Source organism: Muscardinus avellanarius, assembly GCF_963383645.1.
Source record: "Muscardinus avellanarius genome assembly, chromosome: 2".
NCBI classification, from domain to species: domain Eukaryota; kingdom Metazoa; phylum Chordata; class Mammalia; order Rodentia; family Gliridae; genus Muscardinus; species Muscardinus avellanarius.
In genome coordinates this window covers 38,033,809-38,057,630 of record NC_137787.1, presented here as the reverse complement: position 1 = coordinate 38,057,630, position 23,822 = coordinate 38,033,809, and the positions used below count along the sequence as shown (strand labels likewise).

At 37.5% G+C, this 23,822-nt stretch overlaps 1 protein-coding gene across 2 annotated transcripts in view; it reads left to right on the top strand.

Annotated features, from left to right (window-relative positions):
* Positions 1-23,822, top strand: part of SPATS2L (spermatogenesis associated serine rich 2 like) — a gene marked incomplete at both ends in the record, with an annotated part of 85,892 nt that overhangs the window by 26,856 nt on the left and 35,214 nt on the right. The window contains 4 exons of one of the 2 annotated variants that reach the window (XM_080720010.1): positions 1,857-1,969; positions 5,807-5,852; positions 8,563-8,809; positions 22,789-22,995. In XM_080720010.1, coding sequence (XP_080576136.1) covers positions 1,857-1,969; positions 5,807-5,852; positions 8,563-8,809; positions 22,789-22,995 — 613 coding nt within the window. The remainder of the gene's footprint in view (positions 1-1,856; positions 1,970-5,806; positions 5,853-8,562; positions 8,810-22,788; positions 22,996-23,822) is intronic. The other variant, XM_080720009.1, reaches the window with a different exon arrangement.

The window sequence follows — 23,822 nt, the reverse complement described above, 5'->3', positions numbered from 1 at the left end:
GTTTGTGTTTTCTCCCCATTTTGGCATTTCATAGTTTGTTTTTTTTTTTTAAGTGAGGGAGTAGGAATGTACAAAATATCTTTCTAACACAACAAATAACTAAGAAAGGAAAACTCAAGATAGTTGGAATAATGCCTGCAAGACCTCTTAGGCCTGTGCGACCTGGCCACCACCCACCTGTACTGGCCTCACCGTTCTCTGGAAGCCGTACCTCTTCCTCCTCCACACTCACCTCCAGCTACTCTCTCCTCAACATGCCCCAGTGCTCACTCATGCTATTCCTTCCACCAAAAATACTTTTCCCTTCCCCTTCTACCCAACTCTTCTCATTACTAGGGCCTCTGCATCTGAGCATATCTATAAAGTCTAGTCTCCTTGTCAGTGATTTTTATAGCACAATTTATAAGTGTATATTAGTTTGCATGCACAATGTATATACGCCCCTTCTAGTCTCTCTGTTCCAGGAAGCTTGGTGCCTTACCACATAATTGGTGTTCAAAAATTATTCCCTGAATTGGATAAGAAAAAACTTAGATTTTAAGGAGTTTTTTAATGGAGGCTAGAAAAACTAACCATAAAATGTGAAAATAGAAAACAAAGGAATATTGAGTCACACATATACAAATATGTATTGTATTAGAGTCCTTGGTAAAACCTGTACTTAGCATTTATAAATGTCAGGATTCAAAACCAACTTTCTAATCAATAATGTCAGCAGCACCTCTACAAGTCATATACTCATAGCTTGTGCTGTTTTCTCATTATAACCCCAATATTTTAATATACAGATCTATATGGAACAGGCTGCCTATTTTCCAACACAATTGAGAAGTATGCTGTACTGCTCAATTAAATGTTCTTGTCAGTAGCATCACATTACACATACCATACCCATATAATCCATCTTCCGTGAATCCGATTACAACAAACTGCATTTGATTCTAAAACTCACTGGTCCTAATTTACTAGTGAAAACATGTGAAGGTTGTATAGTGCTTTAATGGCCACTTATCTATGCACATGCAGTACTCTAGTATTTGTCAGTTCAGAAATCCTTTTGAGAGAAAACTGGGCGAGCAAAGTTTTGCTAAAATAGCACATCCTATAATAATTGCAAATTCTTTGAAATAAAGGTCAATTAATTTTAATAGGCAACAAGAAAGAATACATGCTAAATTTGACTGATGCTGTTAAACACTGAATGTAAGCTTACACTTCTCAAAATCCTTAGCATGCATATATATATATATATATATATATATATATATATATACTTTTACTCTTTTAAATGTTTAACTTCTGTAAGTTTTTTCCAGAACATTTTCTGTATTATAGCTAAGACTATCATTTCAAAAATACAGTCGTCCATATTTTCTACCTTTATAAACAGTAATGGAGTTTCACAGTACACTTCTGTGCCCTCAATATGACTGTTGCCACTGTTGCAGATAGAAAAGCTGAGACATGAGGCTATTTCTGTAATTTTCTAAAGATTCCTCCTGAGCCAGTGGAAAGGAAGCCTGAGAGAGAAAAAGATTCTGTGTCCTCACTGAAAACACATCTTGTATGCAGCTTAATCTTGAGGGAGGATAGATTGCAAAACCAATGTTGGCTTTCCATGCTTGTTCCTGCTAGCCTAACAAGGCGATCTCTGTAGAAGTGTGTACACATAATGTGGGTATCAGTGTGGTTACCAGGATGAATGCTTACTGGTCTGAGGAGCCTAGAGTATGCCTGCTGCAAAGAAGAAAGATTAGTTGGCTTTTCCAGGCCTTTCTAACAATGATCTTTACATCCATTGGGAGATTCTTAGTTGAAAAGTGTTTCAAGTGTTTACTTTTTCTTTTCTTTTACAGATCTATGCAGTTAGATCAGTCGTTCCCAACAAAAGCAATAATGAAATAGTCCTGGTGCTACAACAGTTTGATTTTAATGTGGATAAAGCTGTGCAAGCCTTTGTGGATGGTAGGTACACATGTCTCCTAAAGCTGAAGATGTTGGAACTAAACATTCCATTTTTTTTCCCTTAAGTTAACTGAATGTCACTTAGTTACCAATATTTAGTTCTCATAAAATATGCTAGACTTTAAAAACACATAGACATACTCAACAAGAACAGAATTTGAAAGTTCTTTTCCCTTCATTAATATTTTTTTAAAAGTTGAGTGTTTTGTTGCTGCAATTACACCTGTAATCACAGTACTTGGAGGCTGAGACAGGACTATTGCAGGTTCAAGGCCAGCTTAGTATCTTAGCAAGACCCTCAGAAACATAACGAGACCCTGTTTCAAAATAAAAACTAAAACACAGCTAGCAGTATAGCTCAGAGATAGAATCTTCCTGGGTTCAATCCCCAGTACCAATAAGTAAATAAATTCAATAATAATTGTTATTATTATAAAAGACAGTACTTGGGAGTCTAATACAGCTAAGCTGCAGGTTCAAGGCCAATTTATATGAAAACAACAAATATACTAGCCCAGCTTAGAGTACACCCCTATAATCCTAGTACTTGAGAACCTGAAACAGGAGAATCCCAAGTTCAAGGCTAGCCTCAGCAACTTAATGAGACGGTTTTAAAATAATTACTAAAAAGGGCCAGGGGTGTGGCTCAGAGGTGAAATGCCTGAGGGTTCAATCCCCAGTACTAAAATTAAAAGAAATAATAATAGGAAATGTAGATAGTTTCCAAAAGATACTGTTTGTAATGCTACTAATTTCCTAACTCCTGGTCATTTCACTTCATTATAAATTGTGGCAGTTTTTTGATGGTGTCCTTGTGAACTGAGGACAGGGAACTCCACTGTTGACTTGGGAGGCCTAACCTCTTCAACCTGTAGAATTCCACTTCAACTCTTTGAACTCCATGTATATGTATTTTAAGGGAACTGTTTACTCTTTAATATTTTTAGTTTGTGATTTTTAGTTTGCTTAACTAGCCAGAATGTCAGTTTGTCTTATCTGCTGCTATAACCATTTTGCTTTCTAAACTTTTGCTTTTGTTTTTTGGGGCAATCCATTCTTAGTGATGAATCTAAAATCTCAGGAACATGTTTCTCCTATAAATGTATACCTTACAGCTTTAGATTTTGTGTAAATTATGAGGAAATTCTCCTCTCTTAGTCAAATTAAACAAGTTTCAGTTTGAACAACCACCTCTTATCTGTCCTTAGTTATTAAATGTCTTTTGTTTTGATATTAGTTCCAGTTTAATAAATATGTACTAGCAAAACAAAATCTGACAAAAAAGGTCATGGAAGACCTGCCAGCACATTTCTCAGTTGTACCCTATTTATACTTTATACTTTATTTGTCAAGGACAGTATAATTTACTTGCATTTCAGAGCAAGATCCTGAAACCAAGCAACATGCTCACATTCTCACATCAGCAGTCAGGGTTTAGGGTCCTACGTGAAATAACAGGTATTTATCATTCAACATAGACCTGCAAAAGCCTACTCTGTGCAATTTTTCTCACTGTTTTTCCCTCCTTCATAAATTGACAGCTATAGAATCTTTAGTCATTAAAAACAAATAATTGAGAATAATATTCATCTGATTTTGCAGCATTAGGTATAATTTGTCTCCAGAAATTTTTTAGAAATATACATGTCCCAGCTCAGATAGGTTCAGAGTTCACTTGTCAATGTCTTTTGCATGGAAAAGAAGCTTTAATAAGGGAAAAAAACTACTCTCCCCACTCCTCCCTACTCCTGCTAGGACTGAGGCCCCCTCATTCTCCTGATGATAGTTTCTATTACAGTGACTTTGATGAGATGCGTAAATGCACATAACTGATGGATTTTTCACTCTGTCTGTTTTGATATCTTATTTATAAAACTCATTGCTGAGGAACCTCCTATCATTTTGATTGTGAACCCAGTGAGAAAGCTTGCTTAAAAATTACTGAGTCAAAAATAGTTATTAGGAGTCATTTATGAGGCATGTTGAAAGCCCTATTTCCAAATGGTTTAAAGAACTCCAAGCAAGCTTGGTAGGACCCCCCCCTCCCCGCCAGGGTTTAACCCCAGTACCAAAATAAGTGGGGGGGGCAGCTTCAATGTTAATTAAAATTTAATAATAATAGCAGCTTCAAATTCTCTGTAAATATGGGTATTTCTTCATTATGCTTACTTTAACTTACTTTTTATGAGCTCATTGTCCAAATTGCAAGTAGAATTTATGTCAAAATAATGAAAATTAGAGGACTAATTGCATAATCAATTATGAAAGCAGTAAGCATCTCACCTTTTTCTGATTAAAAAGAACAGTGTTTAACAGTTTTTAAACTTTAATTTTATTTAGAAAACATAAGCTTAGCTATAAGTAGGGATGACCCTACTGATTAACCACTGGAGTCACTTACCAAAAAGCTTCATGAAAGAACTTCCCATTCCTCAGCTGGAAAATACTATGAAACATTAATTTTTGGACAAATTAGAGAAGCCTGAAGTCTGAATTGTTGAATATTTTTAGGTTCAGTCTTATTATTTCATGAAACTCAAACAAGTGTGAGAGGGGCATTGGATTGGAAACTTCGAATAGCTAGGAATAATTAGCCTGTCTAAACACTAGTGATAGCACCTTCTGCTTACCTATCAATGACAGCAAACTCAGTAATTGGGACCCTGCTCATTTGAAATTTGTTACAAAGACCAGCCTGAAGTTTATCTTTGTTTAGGCAACACAGCCATAGTAGGGAGCTATTAGTCTAATAAGATTGGATAAGAATGCTTAAAATTCTTCAAAGAATATATAAAAGATGCTCTTACATATTAAGAGCTATTCTATTTAAGAAGTGCCAGTTTATATGAAAACAACTAACATAGTAACTGGACTTAGTAGTGCACACCTGTAATCCCAGTACTTGAGAGGCTGAGGCAGGAAAATTTCAGGTTTGGGACCAGCCTCAGCAAGTTAGCAAGACCCTACTTAAAAAAAAAGAAAGGGTTGGGAGCATAGTTCAGAGGAAGAATGCCCCTATGTTCAATTACTAGTACCAAAACAAAACAAAAAACAACTAATGTACCAATTATCAGTAACTTATTTTCAAAATTACCTAGTCTAACTTTTTTAGACTGTGCATTGATTGCTATATCTGGCCAGTGAAAAGACATTCCTTTCAAAATACTGTATTATTTATCAGGTCAGACTTTTCCTCCAAGTCAGTATAGTCCCAAGTATACATGTGAATGGGATGAAGAGAATCTGAGACCTACTTCTTCATTTAAAGAACTTTGTTGGTTTCAAACTGGAAGCCTTGTAAAGACCACATCCCATCCCTACCAATGATGGACAGAGGGAAACTGACATCATTTAATTCATCTTCCTCATCCCCCTGCAGGTCTTGAACATATGAGCTAGAGTAGAAAGAGAAGGAATGGCCCCACAGAAAGCTATCATTCACACTGTTAATAATACTTAGAACTCCATGTTTGGTTCAGAAATTACCAATATTTTTATTCATATATCAAATAGAACAATTTTAATTTTATCTATGGCAGCAAAGCTATCAAAAAATTTTCAAGATATATTTAATTTTCCCCAAGACAATGTAATGATAAAAGAGTAAGCTTCTACATGTAGTGGGGCTTAATACATTGACAAAAACCAAAATTGTGCAGTGAATTAAATGAAAATTTGAGAAATAAGAAAAGAAACTGGCATTTTTATTAAGGAGGGCTGTATCAAAACAAACAAAAAAGCCAAAAGAGATTGCTACCAAGATGAAAAGACAGAAATGAATTTTTGTGTGATGTTTTATTATGTGGCTGTATGTTGAAGATTTTTGTCTTTATCTAGGCAGCGCAATTCAAGTACTAAAAGAATGGAATATGACAGGAAAAAAGAAGGTAAGATTAATATTGATTGTGAATTAGTAAAATCATCAATCAAAACCTTCATAGTTGTTATTTTAACAAAGCTCTCAACTGTATGCTTCTTTCAAACACATTAGTATGTACACCCAGAAAGCTTCCAAATTCATGCCTTTTTAAAATTACCAGCCACTCTCATTACTAATGCCTTTATTTTCTATTCAGTGTTTTTAACCACCAGGTGTGCTTAAGAAGTCCTAGAGTTATGTTTCTTTGTAAGTATTAAGGAGAGCCCAGCCGGAGAATTCAAAGCATTCAAGACATTAACTTGCCTGAACATATCCCATGGTACAAAGGAAAAAATTAAGGAGTGTTTTTAAAGATACTTGAAAAGCTCTAAATATATTTTTCACATGTTTTTCAACTGAAAGAATCTGTTCAAGGCTGCCCTGAGATACAAGTTTGGCTGAATTCTAAGGTAGATCTTTTAATAATAAAAAGAAGAACAGAAAATACCTTAAAGCTATGGTGAGCAAGGGGCCTTCTTGAACACTGTATACTGCTCCTTGAGAACAGAGGGAAGAAGGCTGTACTCTGGCGTATTCAAATGACAATATTTTGCTTTCATGTCTCAGTCAAAGAGGGCTGTGACTTCTGGGCACACAAACACTGTGCCTGTGCATATACTAGCAAAACTGCTTTTTACAAAATGATCCATCCACTGAATTCTGCTATGGCATGGCAAGGCCTGTGGATTGGTTCCTACAAGGTATACACCCTTTCCCAAAAAGGAAGATCACAGGCCTGCAGAACAGGTTTCAAACAAACAAGAAGGAACATTACTCCCATATGATCCTAGGATTACTGAAATTACTGGAATCATCCTTTTCCCCTCTTTTTTCCTTCCCAGTTTCATGTAAAATAGGAAGTATTTTGAGACTTTTCACCTCTATGCCACCATCTTTGACAATCTCTGCTTATCTTTAATCATAGCTTCCCAGGCTTCTGTGTGAGATAAAGATGATTTGCAAGTGATTGAAAGGCAGTATTTATCTTTACATGGAAAAATTTCAGATGTGCAGTTTGGGTTTTAAATTTCTCTGATGTGAAAAAAGGAGCAGATGGCAGCAGCTGCAGGCCCAACTCATTACTGAGTCTCCCCAATCCAGTAGATGTGGGGGTCTGAAAACCAGAAACCACCAGATGAGGGGTGGGAGAACAGGTACCACTGGCCCCTATCCTGCATCCAGTGATGCACATTTCTCACCTAGAAGAACCCCTACTGGGGCATGATTGGGTCTTCAAAGGAAAAGAAAGGGAATAGGGAGGAGAGTTGAGAAGAAAACACATTCTTTTCATTTCTTTTCTAAGTTTGTAGAAGAGTGGCAGGCAGGTGTTCATTTGGAACGCATAGATTCAGCAGGTGGGACAGGGTCTCTCTCGTGGGTCAGGCAGCGGTTCCAGTTGGCTGAGCCTGCATCATATTGATAGTTGAGTACACTGGATATCAACTGGATACACAATCAAAGTCAAGGAAAGCATGCCAGATGATGCAGCACCGTACTCTTAATTTCCGAGATAGTATTATGTACTCACCATTTCAGCGTTGTTTAAGTCAGCTTGTGCTGTGACTAAAATACTTGATAGGCACAGCTTAGAGGAAGAAAAGTTCATTGCCTCACAGCTTTAGAGGTTTCCAAGGTTTCAGTTCATGGTTGGCTGGCTCCAAGGCAGAAACTGCTCAGCAGCAGGGCTTTAGGGCTACCTCATGGCAGCCAGGAGGGACAGACAGACAGATAGATAGGCAGGCCATGGATCAACGCAGCCCCCAAGGTTACCCCCATAGTGACTCCCTCCTCTGTCCGTGGCCTGCCTCTAGAGCTGGCTGCATTGGCAGTACATGACATTTTGGAGGACATTTTAAATCCAAACCATACAGGTATGGTTGTCATGTTGTGCTATTGGGGTCTAAAAACTTTAATTTTGTTATAAAACCCAGTAAATAAATGAAGGCTTATAATGCTGTTTGGCAAACAGCTAAGAGATCCTGTATAACTAAATCTAAGTGGACCCACATGAGTTTGGCATTACCTTATAGCAGTTGTCTGTTCCAGCTCAAATATTCACAGGGGTGATTATGGATCTCATGGCAGTCTGGGACTTTCTGGACAGTGGCAGCAAGTCCAGAAATCTCCTTCTTGATTGGTACCTATTTCAGTGACCCAACCTAGCATCTGAGGACATACCTCCTACTTCCTCATTTTGCAAGGAAGAGTGACCAGCCTTCTTCCTGCCAATCCTCCCCTATGGCTCCCTCCTCCCTGGATGATGGAACTTTAGTATTTACCTGGCTTCCCCTGCCCACTACCACTTTAAGAAACAAAGTTATTCTCTAACAACACTGATACTTAATGCAAGTTCTTTTAGGCTATTGCCATAAGATTTTACTGTATTCCCATTTATACACTAGAGTTTCAAGTTGTTATAGCAATGTTTCTGATCTTTAACCATTCCATGCTATTTTATTTCTTTTTAAAGGAAACCTTTTATTTACTAAATTTATGAGGCATATGTTTAGACAACTTATTGTACAAAGAAAATATTTAATATGTGTGGTTAACAAAGATATAGGTGTTTCCACCCCTTCTTTTAAAAGAGCCACAAGAAATATAACCTTATTTTTGACTCTTAGATCCACCCTATGTTTGAAGGACCTGAGATAAATAGTATTATTTTCTCATTGTAGAACAACAAAAGAAAAAGAAGCAAATCTAAGCAGCATCAAGGCAACAAAGATGCTAAAGACAAGGCAGAGAGGCCTGAAGCAGGGGCCCTGCAGCCACAGGCACCACCCATGCAAAACGGCCATGTCAATGGCGGTGAGAAGGACAGCTTGCCCACAGATTCTGCCAGCGAAAAGCCAGCCCTCGCCCCTCGAGAGAAAAAGATCTCAACACTGGAGGAATCTTCAAAGGCTTTTGGCAGAATAACAGGTCAGTAACGCTTAAATAAATCTGCTTATGGAGAGATGTAGAAGAAAAGGATACAGGGAGAGCCTCTTGGGCCAAGGGTTGTTTCTGGTGATACTGGAGAAAGAAGTGTCACTCTGCTTATACACAGATCCACCCACGGAGCTCCCTGATGTTGGGAAGGGGACAGGGATGCCAGCAGGGCCAAGGAGAAATGTTCCATCTAGTTCTACACTAAGTCACAGGGTTTTTCTTTTCTAAAATTAAAAACATACAGAGTGTGGTAGAGCACACTTGTAATGCCAGTACTTGGCACAGTGAGACAGATGGATCACAGGTACTTGCCCAGCCTCAGCTATGTATTAAGGCCCTCCACAACTTAGTGAGACCCTGCTTCAAAATAAAGACTAAAAATAGAACTGGCAGTGTACCTTGGAGGTAGAATGCCCCTGGGTTCAATCCCCAGTACTGCAAAAATAAGTAAGTAAATATAAATAGAAACACATGATTTTAGTCTATGTTAAGATCCTCAGGACAGTGGACATTCTAGTCTAAAGAGATAGTCTTTATTTTTGTTTTCTTGTAGTACTGGGGGTGGAACCCAGGGGCTTTTCTGCCTCCTGGATATACTCCCAGGCCTATTTTATACTTTATTTGGAAATAGGGTCTCACTAAGTTGCTGAGAGCCTCACTCAGTAGCTGAGGCTGGTTTCGAACCTGTGTGATCCTTTTGTCTCAGCCTCCCAAGCACGGGGATTACAAGTGTGCACCACCACGCCTGGATTAGTCTTTATTTTTTATAGACACCTTTATCTTTACCAGGGTGTTAGGGTCTGCACTGTTAATTATTTATTCCATACTTATACATTAAATAATCTACAAAAGACTACTTCTTCATATACTGTTTGACCTTAAGTGAATCATTTCTTCTCTAGTGTCCCATTTTCTATCTGTAAAATAAGAGTCTTGGTCCATTTTCTACTGCTACTATAACAGAACACCACAGACAGTTTAAATTGTCACCAATAGAAGTTTGTTTGGCTTGTGTTTCTAGAGACTGGGAAATTCATGGTTGAGAGACAGAGAAAGAAAGACAGGGGATTAACTTCCCCTTTTATAAATACTTAATCCACTCCTGTGATAAAGACCGTCATCCATTTGTAAGGATGGAGCCAAATCATCTCTTAAAGGCCCAATCTCGCCACACTGTGGCATTGAGGATTAAGTTTCAACATGTGAATTTGGGGGACCATATTCAAACCATAGCATACATTTACTGGAATCTAATAGATCACTGATTCTCAATACTATCTGACTCAATGTTTCACTTTTATAACAAATCCTAAAATAAAATGTATACATAATATAACCTGCTTAGAAATAGAATTTAAATATGAAGATAAGAACTTATGGCATAAGTAAGATAGAATGCCTTATAAAATGACCAGATGTGCATGGCCACTTGTATTGAATCTCTTTGCACTTAAAAGAAGTAATAGGACAGTCAACTGGATATTGTGGATACTGTTTTTTCTGACACGTGAGGACAGGGCTAATAAGTCCATTTTTACATATATATGGAATTACTGAATGCAGCTGAGTCAAACATGACTGACAAGGGATGCTGGGAGCGAGCAACAAAGCCAGGATTGCTACCGTGCTTGGTCATGTGATCTTCCACTCATGGGAAGACTTAGTCAAGATATCAACACCATAAAGTACCACCTTTTTTTAATTTGCACAGAATTCGTATTCTAAAAATCTTGAGTAAGGCTTTCTAGGTTTACATAATTATACTTTTTAAAAAATAATCATGAATGCTTAGGTAGCCATGAAAATGTCCAAGACACAGGACAATTGTTTGTTGTGCAGGATGCTCCTGTGATTATAGATCATTTACACCTCCTCCACACACACACAACCATATTGATAAATGTTCAAAACACATTGTTGGTTTTTCAAATTACCTTTCCCTTAAGAGGTGGTGCATCCCTTTGTGAAAACCACTTCACTGGTCAATCCCATAGTTTCTAGTAAAAAAAAAAAAAAAACCTTGAGCTTATTGAACCAGTGACTTTTTAAACTTCTCTAACATTCAGAGCACTGTGCTAGGTGCCCCAGTAAATGCTGTCAGGATAAGGTGTGGTGTAGACTCCGAGGAGTCACGTTGTGATACCGGTATAGAGAAGGCTGTGTGTACATTAGTGTGTTTAGAGGAGGGGTGTCACCTCTAGGGAAATTTCATGACAGCTTTGGGCATCAAGGAACCAGTAGACAAGCTGGTGGAGAGGACTTAGAGGCTTCGAAAGAAGTCAGAAGAACTATACTTACACACTTGCCTATTATACCCCTGCTGCTTCAGAGGCAGTGCTAGCCTCAAACCAAAGCTGAGTAAGACACAGTTCCTGCCTAGGGTGCTTTCCATCCAGGGAGAGCCAGAGTTGCAAACTGGAAAGCCAAAACAAGCCGATGAGCCAAAACAGGGATACAGGGAGAAAGCACTGAGTAACTGACACACTAGTAAATTCTTAAACTGCTCGTAGAGCACTAGTTCTCTTCCAGAAACACATTTCCTAACCACTCCTTTAACAGTGCTGTAATTCAGATCATGCTTATTTACTATATGATGGTTTCTTAAAACCAAACTCTGACAACAGCAAGAAACGACCTATTATGCTTTGAATCCAAATTCTCCAGGAATATTTTATTTCAATTTTTAGTATATCTGCACTTTAGAGAATGTTTTGATTTATAGTCTGGGCAGGAGAAAGAAATTAAATAATCGAGCGGCAGATACCCAACTTTACTTGTTATTGCTTTCACATGAATTACTTTCAAAATCTAATTACTCACGTTGCTGTTTTGATATCAATCATAAACTGAAATCCTTGCATGCATATTTATTCATTTACTTGTAATTTATACCTTCCTCCTAAAGCAAATTCAGTAATTCTATCAAGTATATAACTTTGGAGTGAATGTAACACAGAAGTGCTCCACTTCACAGCAGAGAGCTGCGTTGAAAGTCAAATGTCCACAAAGGAACTCCTCTATATAAGGGGGCCTTGCTAAATGCTAACATAAGACTTTATATTCCTGATTGTGAATTACTGGTTGCACAACGAGCCAACCCAACATACCTTTGGTTGCTTAAGTTTTGCATGAAGGTGTTAATTAATGTCACCGATTCATTACAGATTTTTATGCTTCCAGTAAATTTTTTTGTTAAAGAATATGTGGCAATGGAAGATTAATAGATGCTTTTGAAAAAGAATGACAACCCTTCTAGTTGACCATTAACTTCATCAGCATCATGTTACGATCATATGTTTTTTGGTAGTACTGGGGGTGGCACCCAGAGGGCTTTTCTACCTCTGGGCTATACTCCCAGACCTATTTTATATTTTATTTGGAAACAGGGTCTTACTAAGTTGCTGAGAGCCTCACTAAGTAGCTGAGGCTGGCTTCGAACCTGTGCTGTCCTCCTGTCTCAGCCTCCCAAGTACAGGAATTACAAGCGTGCGCTACCACGCCTCACCTATGATCATAAATTTTAAAATGAGTTTGTAAGTAGTTAAGTTTTACATTTCAAAGGTAATGAAGGTTCATCAGGAAGCTGATTTCACAACTGTTAAAAAGTGTTTTCAAAATGCTTGTTCAATCTATTAGAAATTTTGATACCTATAACAGATAATTAAGAGAGGAGTGTTAGGGCTTGGGTACTTTGAATCCCATGTGGAGTAGAATGTTGAAACTGCAAAGGATGAGAATGATTCTTAAATCCTGTCTCCTCTCTTGATAGCTGAGGAAACTGAGGCTCCAGAGTCAAAAAAACAAAGGGGTGTAACTGCTCTCTTTAACTCTCTGTAGTTGGAAAAAACTTGACTCAGAGCCACATAGTTTTATACATGCAGTGGAGTTACTGCTAAAAAAAAAGTATATAAGCCGGGCGTGGTGGCGCACGCTTGTAATCCCAGCATTCGGGAGGCTGAGACCTGGAGGATCACGGTTCGCGGACAGCCTCAGCTACTTAGTGAGGCCCTCTGCAACTCAGTGAGACCCGGTTTCAAAATAAAGAATAAAAAATAGGGCAGGAGATGTAGCTCAGAGGTCAAATGCCCCTGGGTTCCATCCCCAGACCTGCAATAAATAAATAAATAAATAGATTTTTTAAAGTATAATTGAAAAATTAGAAAAAGTAATAATAACAAAGCTATATAATGATATTCTGTACTTGACTGGATTCACAGTATGAGCCTAAAAGAAATCTCCAGGCTAGTCCTGGTGGAGCATTTATCAAGCTCTCCAGTAATGAAATGAGGCTCAACAAAGCCTGCCCTGAATGCCCCGCTGGGCATGAGGCTGTGGACATGGGCGGTGCATGTTTTATCTTTTTATAACACCTTGACATTCAGGATCTCTCTTTTGAAAAGTCTTAAACAGAATCATTATTCTGGTAGGGGAAAAGTTAGCTTTAAGATATATGCAGGTGGCTCAGGGGTGTTAGTGTGACTTCCTACGTGAAAAATAACCACCCAAGGCACCATCATTTCAGGCTGTAAATAGAGACTGTCAAGTGGGACAGTGCTGTGTGTCAGCATAGAGCTTAAAAGTTTGGGAGTATGTTTTAAGCCTGAGAGTATTTTTTTCTGTATTTCAGAATTTTTAATAACAGCTCAAATTAGATCTTTTACATAATCCAATCAAAATCATCCTGTATTCAAATACTAAGTCAGGTAAAGGGTAGGTCAAGATTTATTTTTACCAAAAGTATTGCTGAAAGTAATGTTTTTTTGTTTCCCTAAACCTCAATCTAATAGTATAAAGCTGGGTCCAGTTTTCTCATATTTACTTATCCTGCACAGTGTTCAGAAACACCGAATAGGAGGAGGGATATTTTTTAAGACTCATACTGCTGAAGCCTATAGGTGCTTATTTCCATTTAGGCTAGAATAAAAATTGAAATCCCTCAGTTGTCTTTTTTTTTTTGGCGGTACTGGGGTTCCTGGAAGCCCTTCTACCTCCGGGCTGCACTCCCAGACCTATTTTATATTTTTATTTGAAAACAGGGTCTCTTAAGCCAGTGCGGCTGGCTTTGAACCTGCGTGATCCTCCTGTCTCCGCCTCCCAAGCACGGGGATTACAAGTGTGTGCCACCACACCCGGCTTTTTTCAGTTGTCTTTTTTATACTGGACACAGTTCCCACTGAACGGGAAAAGGGCAGAGTTGTAGGCCACCGCAGCTTCAATGACATAAACTTTGGGGCAGACTTAATCTTGTCTTCAGCTCCTCCAGCTGGACCCAGTAGTCTTCCTTTATATTCCTTCCTCGATTAAAGCATCCTGAGAAGGCTTGTCTTCTGTTCTCTGCTTCTTGTCTAAAACAGAAGGCTCCAAGCTGTGTTGCTGACCTCCAGAAACTGGAGCTCACAGTCTGGTCTGTATTATAGGCTGGCGACTGCCCTGCCATTTTCCCTTTAGGATGCAAATATTAGGTTTCTGCATAAAACTGCTTTCTCAAAGTGAAGTAAATCAAATGGGACAAAAGGGGCTCTGTTACCTTAGAATGTTGGTTACTTGTCCCTCATTCCTGTTTTCTATAACAACAATAACAAAAACACCCAGGACTGTTTCACAGTGTTTTTATGGTGTGATATTTCTACCAGTTTCTAAGCAAATTGTTTTATATTGCTATTGGACAGAGCTCCAAGATGATCTCGCCTGTTTCTCTAAGCCATGCATCAGACCAGAGGATTAAAAAAGACTAACCAGAAGAAAGCAGTTGGCTTAGAACTTTAATAGTAAAGCCAAATGTGTATATTCTAGGATCTAAGCAGTGCCAGCTTTCAAATGGAAGCAATAAAAATTTGTGACTACGAACCAGGGCAATTATCAGTAGAATGTATGGATTCAAACTTTGGTCTTATTAGATACCTGGCACTGGACCAGTTAACTATTCTATTTCTCAGTTTTCTCATTAGTAAAACAGAAAATATAACTCTACAAGATTCAAGCGTGAAGTAAATGAGATACATAAAGCGATCAGCATGGCATCTGGCACAGAGCAAATTCTCCTATCAGTCATTTATCCATTGAGTAAATATTTTTAAGCATCCAACATATGCCAGGCCTTTTTCTACAGGAAGTGAACAAGATGACAAAGTTTTTGCTCTCAATGAGTTTACATTCTTTTGGCCGCAGGAAAAAGAGATTGGATAATAAGCCAGGATTCAACAAAATTACCAAGATAATTATATATTATGATAAACATGAAGTCAGCAGATGGGAGGAAATGGTTGGGGGGGGGGCAAGAACATCAGATGACATTACTAAGTGTCTGAAGAGGGGAGATCCAGGTGCTGCAGCTCAGGCTCTCATGTCAGGATATCAATCTGAACAGCCAATGTTTTATTTAAATTTGTATTAAGCATATTATGGAAGCCCTTGTAGCCTTGAAAAAACACAATGGTTCTTTCTATCTTTTGTAAATTAAAGGTATAATACTTTAGTAATGTCTATGTATAGATAGCATTAAGTACTGTTATATGAACATACATTTTGATGTTATTAAAGCACATGATTACTGTTCTTACTTCTGTTTAATTATTATCTCAGCATCTCAGTTCTTGGTCAGAGCTCCTACTTACAGTTAGCTTATCCCAACCTCTGCTTCAAGCAGCATTGTATCTGAACTGTCTAGGTAATTTTAGAAGAGGCCTTAGATTACATTTATAATCGCTCAGAGCCCTGCTTCCTTTCTCTAGATATGATAAAGCAGAAAGAGACAGACACAGACATAAGAGGTAATGACATGAAGACATAGGATACATAAATCCCCTCAGGTGTTTCTCTGTCAGTGGGTAGGTAAATGCCAGAGGCCTTGCCCTTCTCATTCTTGTTTGAAAACCTCTTCTGCTGCTACTGTATAGCAAAAACACAAGACTACTCATCTCTGAATATTGATACTTTCAGGACTTCCCAGCCAACCTGTAGATTTCAGCTACAAATGGATCTTAACCCCATACAATGGCCAAAAGCTTTCAAACTAAATTTTTAAAGGATTTTTTTAATAAAAAAAGATTTAAATGTTTCTACCAAAATGTAAGGAGAATTGAATTTATTTTTCAGGGAACTATGATGGAGGTAGGTACTTGATTTGTTAACATGCCTACTTTGGGCCCTTGACAGCTTAATCCATTTTCATCTGTTACCTTTTAATATAAATAAGACTGTAAAGGTAGTAATGACATACAAGATGGTATATAGTATAAAGACAGTGTAAACAAAACTAAAAGATTTGTTTCCAGTCAGGACATCATTAGCTTTAATGCCTTCTGAGCTGCTGCAGTTTCATAGAATTTGAATGAAATAATAGTCTATCAGAAGTTGATAAAGAAATTATAAAAGATAGAACTGACACTATGTCTGAATAAACCTATCTGTTTTGGTCTATTTTTCAAAAGTTAGTAGTTTCTCTGAATATCTGTTAATTAACCCTGTCATGCAGAGATGGACAAATAATGAGACTTGCAAGTCAGAGTGTATAGTAATTGTAATATAAAAAAGTTTTTATCACTAAACCATTATTTTATAATATCGAGAGTTACCTTTACCTATTGTCTCCATTTCTGCACACACCTCTCTCTCTCTCTCTCTCTCTCTCTCTCTCTCTTTCTCTCTCTCTCTCTCTTTCAACCTGTTTATTATGGCACATGGCTCATCTCTCCAAAGAAACTACTCCAAGTTTATCGATAGCCTCCATGTTATTGAGCCTAGCTGACATTTTTAATCTTTTCTTCATCTTTTCCTTTCAGCAGTATTCAGTGCTCAATACTCCTTAACCAGTCTGTCTCCTCTTTGGTTTCTGCAACATAATGCTCTCCTGATCATACTGGTCTTTAGTGCTTCCTCTCTCTTTCTTTTGAGGGTCATTCTTCTTTAACTGGCTGTTGAATTGTTGAAGCTCATCAAGTCTTAATTGGTTCCACCCATATCCATCATTATAGAAAGCCATCCTCTCCCCTTAGATCATTTCAACCGTATCCTATCATTAATCGTGTGACATGGCTCACAAACTCATCTTCCTACTCCAGGCTACTCTCAGAACTTCAGGTTCTTACTTGACATTTCACCTTGGCATTGCAAAGCACTTCAACAACATGCTCAAAAATAACTCATGATTTCCTCAGTCTTAGCTCTCTTTTAGTGTTCCTGATCTTAGTACACCATCCATCCAATTATGTAAGCAAAAAATCTCAGCATCAATCTCTCTCGGCCTCATTTCCAGTCTACCACTTATTTCTAGTATTCATCCATTTCTCACTGTCTCCGCCTCTACTTCCTGGTGTGACCACCATCTTCTCTTGCCTACATTGCTTCAGTAGTCCACTCATTAATCTCCTGCACTTGTCCTTGTTCTTCATTCTGTAAATCTCTCCAAAACATAAATTTGACCTTTCATGATCAAGAGAAAGTTTCACCTTGACTTACAAGTCCAGTGTAATCTGGTCCTCATACTCCATTCTAGCCTCATTTTAAGTTGCTATATGTTGATTTTTAGAAATAATTACAGAATTTGTTTCTGAGCTTAAAGTGACCTTATCTTAATTGAGGCCATTTATAAAATTTAATGAACTTTAAAAAAAAAGAAAATAATTCTAGCTCTCAGAAACAACTTCTGTTAAATTTCATTTCGGAATTTTTCTAATGTATAGACATACTGATTTTTGTAACAAAAGTCATATTATACAACATATGGACTTTTATATTCTTTGTACTAATGTGCCAGTATGAACATTACCTCATGATGTTAAATCTTCTCTAAGAACATGACTTAATGGCTGCATGGTATTTTTATGAATTTGTTGTATTTCTTTTAATTCTCAAACTAATATCCATGCCTGGGTAGGACTCAGTATTTTTACTATATCAGTTATTCTCACATTATTTTATTTCTTTAATATAAGTTCAGCCAAAATTCCATTAGATTTTTGGTTGAAATAGATAAGCAGGATTCTTAAATTTATAGTGAAATACAAAAGATCTAAGGTAGCTGGGCGTGGTGGCGCACGCTTGTAATCCCCACGCTTGGGAGGCGGAGACAGGAGGATCTCGCAGATTCAAAGCCAGCCACTCTGGCTTAAGAGACCCTGTTTCCAAATAAAAATATAAAATAGGTCTGGGAGGGTAGCCCGGAGATAAAAGGGTTTCCAGAAACCCCAGTACCACCACCAAAAAAAAAAAAAAAAGGAACATTGGCTTAAATATTAGCCATAAAAATTATTTGAGTGACCATAACTTATTTTCCCAATGATTTTATAAGTTTGTTTGCTTTTCCACTAAAGATAGTGAAAAGAATTAAAAGTAGCTTGTACATTCCAGGAACCCCAGTACCACCAATAATAATAATAATAATAATAATAATAATAATAATAATAATAATCTAAGGTAGCCAAAGCAGTCTTTTAGAAAAAACAAGCAAAGTTGGTGAACATATATTACCTGATTGATATTAAGACTTGTCAAATGGGTATAGTTAGTTGGCAAGACAGGTACCAAGGTTAGTGGAACAGAATCCAGAAATAGACCTGTGTATATACTCAACTAATTATATCTCAACAGAAATACCAAGATAATTCAATGCGAAAGGGTCACCTTAGCTCTACTCTGGGATTTAATTTTATATCAGTTTTTTTTACATTTTACATATTAATTGTTAATATAAAGACTATGGCTCACTTATCTCCTGTATTTAAATAGTAGCTAGCACAACATGGACACTCCATTCTGCCTGTCTGTCAAATCCAGTTGAACTGGAAATCAAATTGATTTTCAGTAAGTTATAATAATACCAACTATATGTGGCTATGATAAGTATTTTAATAAAAAGTGTTTCAGGTAATAGTTAAATTCAAAACCATATCAGAGACAGGTGTGGTGGAATATAGTTGAAATATTAGTACTTGGGAGTCTGAGACAGGAGGATGGTTGGTTTGAGGCCAGCCTCAGCAACTTAGGCCCTGTTTCAAAATAAAAAGTAAACTAGGGTTGGAAATGTAGCTCAGAGGCAAAATGCCGCTGTGTTTAATCCCCAGTACCATATACACACACACACACAAAAAAAAAAGAGAAAAATACATCAGATTCTAGGAGTCAATTTTAGATATACAGACAAGGATTAAATTAAAATGTATACTTTATTTTTATATTTTAGTTTTTTACTGGAATCTGAACAGATTGTATGTTTCCAATGATAACTTTTTTCCCTTGAATTTAGTTCAAGTTTTTGATGAATATTAAAGTCACAGCTGGGGACTCCTATTAAACTAGGCTCCCTACAGTTGGAGGGTTTCTAGCTATGCAAAGTGCTGAAGCAATGCTGATTCATCGTAGGTTCACTTATTCATGATTCTGTATTTATTATGTGTCTACCTGGCACCAAGCATATAAGACATACATCATCATTCTCTCACACTTCCTCATGTAGAAATTGCAGAAGGTACTTTAAGGCTTGACTAAAATAAATGCTATCTTATTTAGTAACCATGACAAACATTATAGACCACCTATCTCATTCTTCTTATGATTATAGTAGTAATATTCAGTAGAAATGCAATGCAAACTATGTGTACAATTTTATATTTTCTAGTAACCACATTAAAAATATAAAGAAGTCAGGTGTGGTGATGCACGCTTATAATCCCAGCATTCGGGAGGCTGAGACTGGAGGATCGCAGTTTGCGGACAGCCTCAGCTACTTAGTGAGGCCCTCTGCAACTCAGTGAGACCCGGTTTCAAAATAAAGAATAAAAAATAGGGTAGGGGGTGAAGCTCGGAGGTCAAATGCCCCTGGGTTCCATCCTCAGACCCACCAAATAAATAAATAAATAAATATATGTGTGTGTGATATAATTAAATTGGCTAATATATTTTACCTAATGAATACATATAAAATATAATTTCAACATACATTTAGTATTTATTTTATTTATTGCAGTTCTGGGAACCAAATCCCCATGGTCTTGAGCACACTACATAAGCATTCTACCACTAAGCTCTACTGTTGGTGGTGGTCGTGTGTGTGTGTGTGTGTGTGTGTGTGTGTGTGTGTGTGTGTGTTACTGGGAATTGAACCCAGGGGCATTCTACCTCCTGGCTATACCTCTAACCATCCCTTTTTTTAATTTTGAAATAGGGTATCACTAAGTTGTGGAGGGTCTCACTAAACTGCTGAGGCTGGCCTTGAACCTGTGATCCTCTTGTCTTAGCCTCCCAAGTGCTAGGATTACAAATGTGCACCACCATGCCCAGCTCCCAATATTTCTTTAAGTTATTAAAGAAATATTTTTAATTTTTCTTTTGTACTAAGCCTTCAAATTTCAGTGAAGATTTTACACCTATAGAGCGTCTCATTTTGAACAAGCCACCTTTTAAATATTCAGTAACTACATATGGCAGGTAGCTACCTTCTGGGACAGTGCAAGTTTGTGTGAATCAACTCCCATTCAGGTAGGGGTTTGTTAAGGTATACTAGTGGACTCCAGAAAGATAGAAAACTGATGGTGTGTCTGATGTTAGAGGAAAATCACTTTATCTGTAAAAGAACTATTCAGTTTCTAGACATATTAGGATTTATGGTCAAAATGAACATAATTATGTCATAGCTGTATATCTTTGCCACATTTCATCTGAAAGAGTCCCAGAATTTTACTGTATTTAAAGACAGACTTATACAGCCAGTGTGCAAATATATCTAATTGGTCTTTAAAATTTAAGCCTTCCCAGCATTCAGTGAGCCCCAGTAATGATAGTTTTTCAGGACTCCAAACTACTGCAACTCCTATTTCTCAATAAATATTTATTGGATAAATGATGAAATGAGCTAATAGCCCACATATCAGTTCTCTGATACACAAACAATATAATTTTAGTTCTAGGTTAATGAGCCCATGCTCATTTGCATACTTTTCTTCTATTTAAAATTCATTTGCCTCTGAAGAGAATAATTTTTGTTCCTCTATCTAAGGTCATTATTTCTATTAGGCTATAAGTCCCCTTATTTTCAAGAATATGACTAAATAACAATACTGCACAAAGAGCTGTGTTTTAGATTCTCCATCTATAATATGTCATCAAGACTGAATCTCAGCTATGATTTAGAATGAGAATGAGTTAGAACCAGCTTGTACTTAGTCATTGTTTGAACACAGATATTTATAGACTCATCATCAGGTGAGTGACACCACCCCTCTCCACTCCAACAGAATCACCTAGGAAGCAGGGTGCTGGGCCCACAGCTAAATCTGAATTTCTGGGAGAGGTCCTTAGGAATTTGCATGTGTGATAAATACCAAAAGAGAGTCAGTTCACACTGAAGTTTGATAAGCACTGTCTTATAGGAAAGCTTTATTTTATTGTAGCTAAGGATAAAATTGCATGCTACTGTTTAAATCAATCTCATTACTGGAGAAAAAAAGCTGTTTTCAGTGCTTACTTACTGTGTTTTCTACCTCTGCTGAATATTTCATTGTGAACTATAATTTTCCTTTAAGTAAATTTTTATCATGCAGACCATAAAAAGTTTGTTGTACTTTCTTGACCTATAGGTTATGAATGATAGATTCAACTAGAGTCAAATTATATTTAGCATAAATGAGATAATGTCTAAAATCAAATTGACTAGAACCTAGATCATATTCCTGTGTATTCCCCCCACACCCCGTGTAGTCTCTGTAATGTTTGTGACAGTGTCAGGAAAAGGTATTCTTTGTTTCTTTATTTTTTCTATGAAATCATTTTAAGTGTACTTCAGTGCAATCACGATTCTATAGAAAGCTATTGAACAGACACAAGAACTAGGGCTTCTAAAATGAATCTGACTCAGTGTCTGCCCTCTGCGAGGTCACAGCCTCTTCAAGAGGCTGACATAGTAGCCCTGTGTTAAAATATAACACATGAAGTTTTTGGAAGGCACCATAAGAGTGAAGAGAAGTGGGGTGGACTGACTCTGAATAGGGGGCCAGGCTTCAAAAAGATTCCCGTGTTCTGAATGAGAGCCAGAGTCAGCCAGAGAAGTGAAGACCTTCCTTCAGGGTCATTCAGGACATGAGGAGGCTCAGAACTTGGGTCTTTCAGACCCAAACTGCATTCCTTTTACTAAACCCAGCTTTCTCCAAGAACCAGGCCTTCAAAAGCACCCTAGACTCCCGTTATTCATACCAAAAGCTCTCTAGTAGTAAGATGTTGAGAGTGATACATTTCCTTTTCAGGCCTTTAGATGCCATTTAATTCCCTCCAGCAATAAGTACCTGGGAACCTACCTTTAAAAGATGCCAAAAGCAACGTGCTACTAATTTATTGCCATATCTATTAAAGCTCCAGAGAGAATCTAACTCCCTGGATTTTAAATATAGTTGAGACATTATGATGATGTTTTCTGATTTAAACTCTCCATAAATTAGATGAAATGATTATCGTACCTGTTGTTACTTCATTCTTAACTTCCTTCAATCACTCTTCTGCCTTCCTTAATTCAGAATAAAATACCACAAGACATTAATGTAGCACTTGGAGATAGGAGGGCTACATTTTTATAGCTTCGATATGAAATCATGCTTAAAGATTCCTCAGCCTTTACTGGAAGTGGGGGGGGGGGGGGAGAGTCCTGTTCATCTCCTGTAATCCCCTTAATAACCTTCCTGGGTAGTTACAAGTGAGGAAATTCAAGGCTCAGAAACAGTAAGAGGCTTGCCTGGGTCCACTGTGTAAGTAATTACAAGAGCCAAAACACACACCTATGTCTTCTGACTCGAAGTGCAAGGCTCTTTTCTAGTATAACCTCTAATCTCCTAGTGATTCTATTTAAGCAGTCCCTTGACTGTGTTGCAATGAAAAGCATTATTGCCAATGTAAACAAAACCAAAAATATTGGCATCCCCCAGTCACTTTATCATCAGTGTTTTTAGTTTTTCACTTCACAGTCATTATTTGGTGTTCTTTTACAGAAGGCAACAGACTACTGCAACAGAAACTGTCATTAGATGGGAACCCCAAAGCTATACATGGAACAACAGAGAGGTCAGATGGCCTACAGTGGTCAGCTGAGCAGCCTTGTAACCCAAGCAAGCCTAAGGCAAAAACATCTCCTGTTAAGTCCAATGTCCCTGCAGCTCATCTTGAAATAAAGCCAGATGAGTTGGCAAAGAAAAGAGGTAAAGTGATTTCTTTTGCACAAATGGTTCAACGTATTTTGTACACACAAAAAGTGCCAGAATGATAGAATTTACAAAAGATACTGCTTAGTGAAGAGAGAGGCACGTGAAATTGCATTTCCGTTTGTGACCCACCTAGACTGAATGACAGATGTGATCTCCCATGTTAATCAAAGGTCTTAAGTATTTAAGTGGAATTGATTGATTCTCCTTTCTCTGCCCCTTTGTGGCTATTCTCTTTGTAAGCGTGGTTAAATGTGCACCTCAAAGACATTTCACTCTAATTACTTACAACATGAGTGTTAATGCAGGGGCTCTTTTAGAAGAGACTAGCCTTTGCCAGATATATAGACTCTTGAATTGCATAGCATGAAGATGAGTCTAGAGTCTGGAATGTCTTTTTCAGAGACAATCTTCCCCCTGTAAATGCAATTCTGTATTAGAGTTTTCAGGTAGTATAACCCTGAGAGAGGATTTTATATTTGACACACCAGATTTTTTTATTTTCTAAGCTTTGATAAACTTGACTCATTACTAGGATTGGAAATGAAAGGGGCCAAGTCACTTCTTTTCTAATTCCTAGAATCTGAAATCATATTCTTCCCCCTCAGCCTCAGTCATATCTGATTACCTCAATTTGGGTTTGATAATACTCCCTCACTTTTCTTGAGGGAGATTTTTTCTTCTAAGAAAGGTGTCCTTGTTGGGATAAGTACAGTCTACCTTATTGGCTCTGCACTCTCTGTAGACCCTGGCGACAGTTTCCGGAAATCAGGCGAGATGGGCACCCAAAAAAATCTGCTTTAAACACTGCTGCTGTAATTACA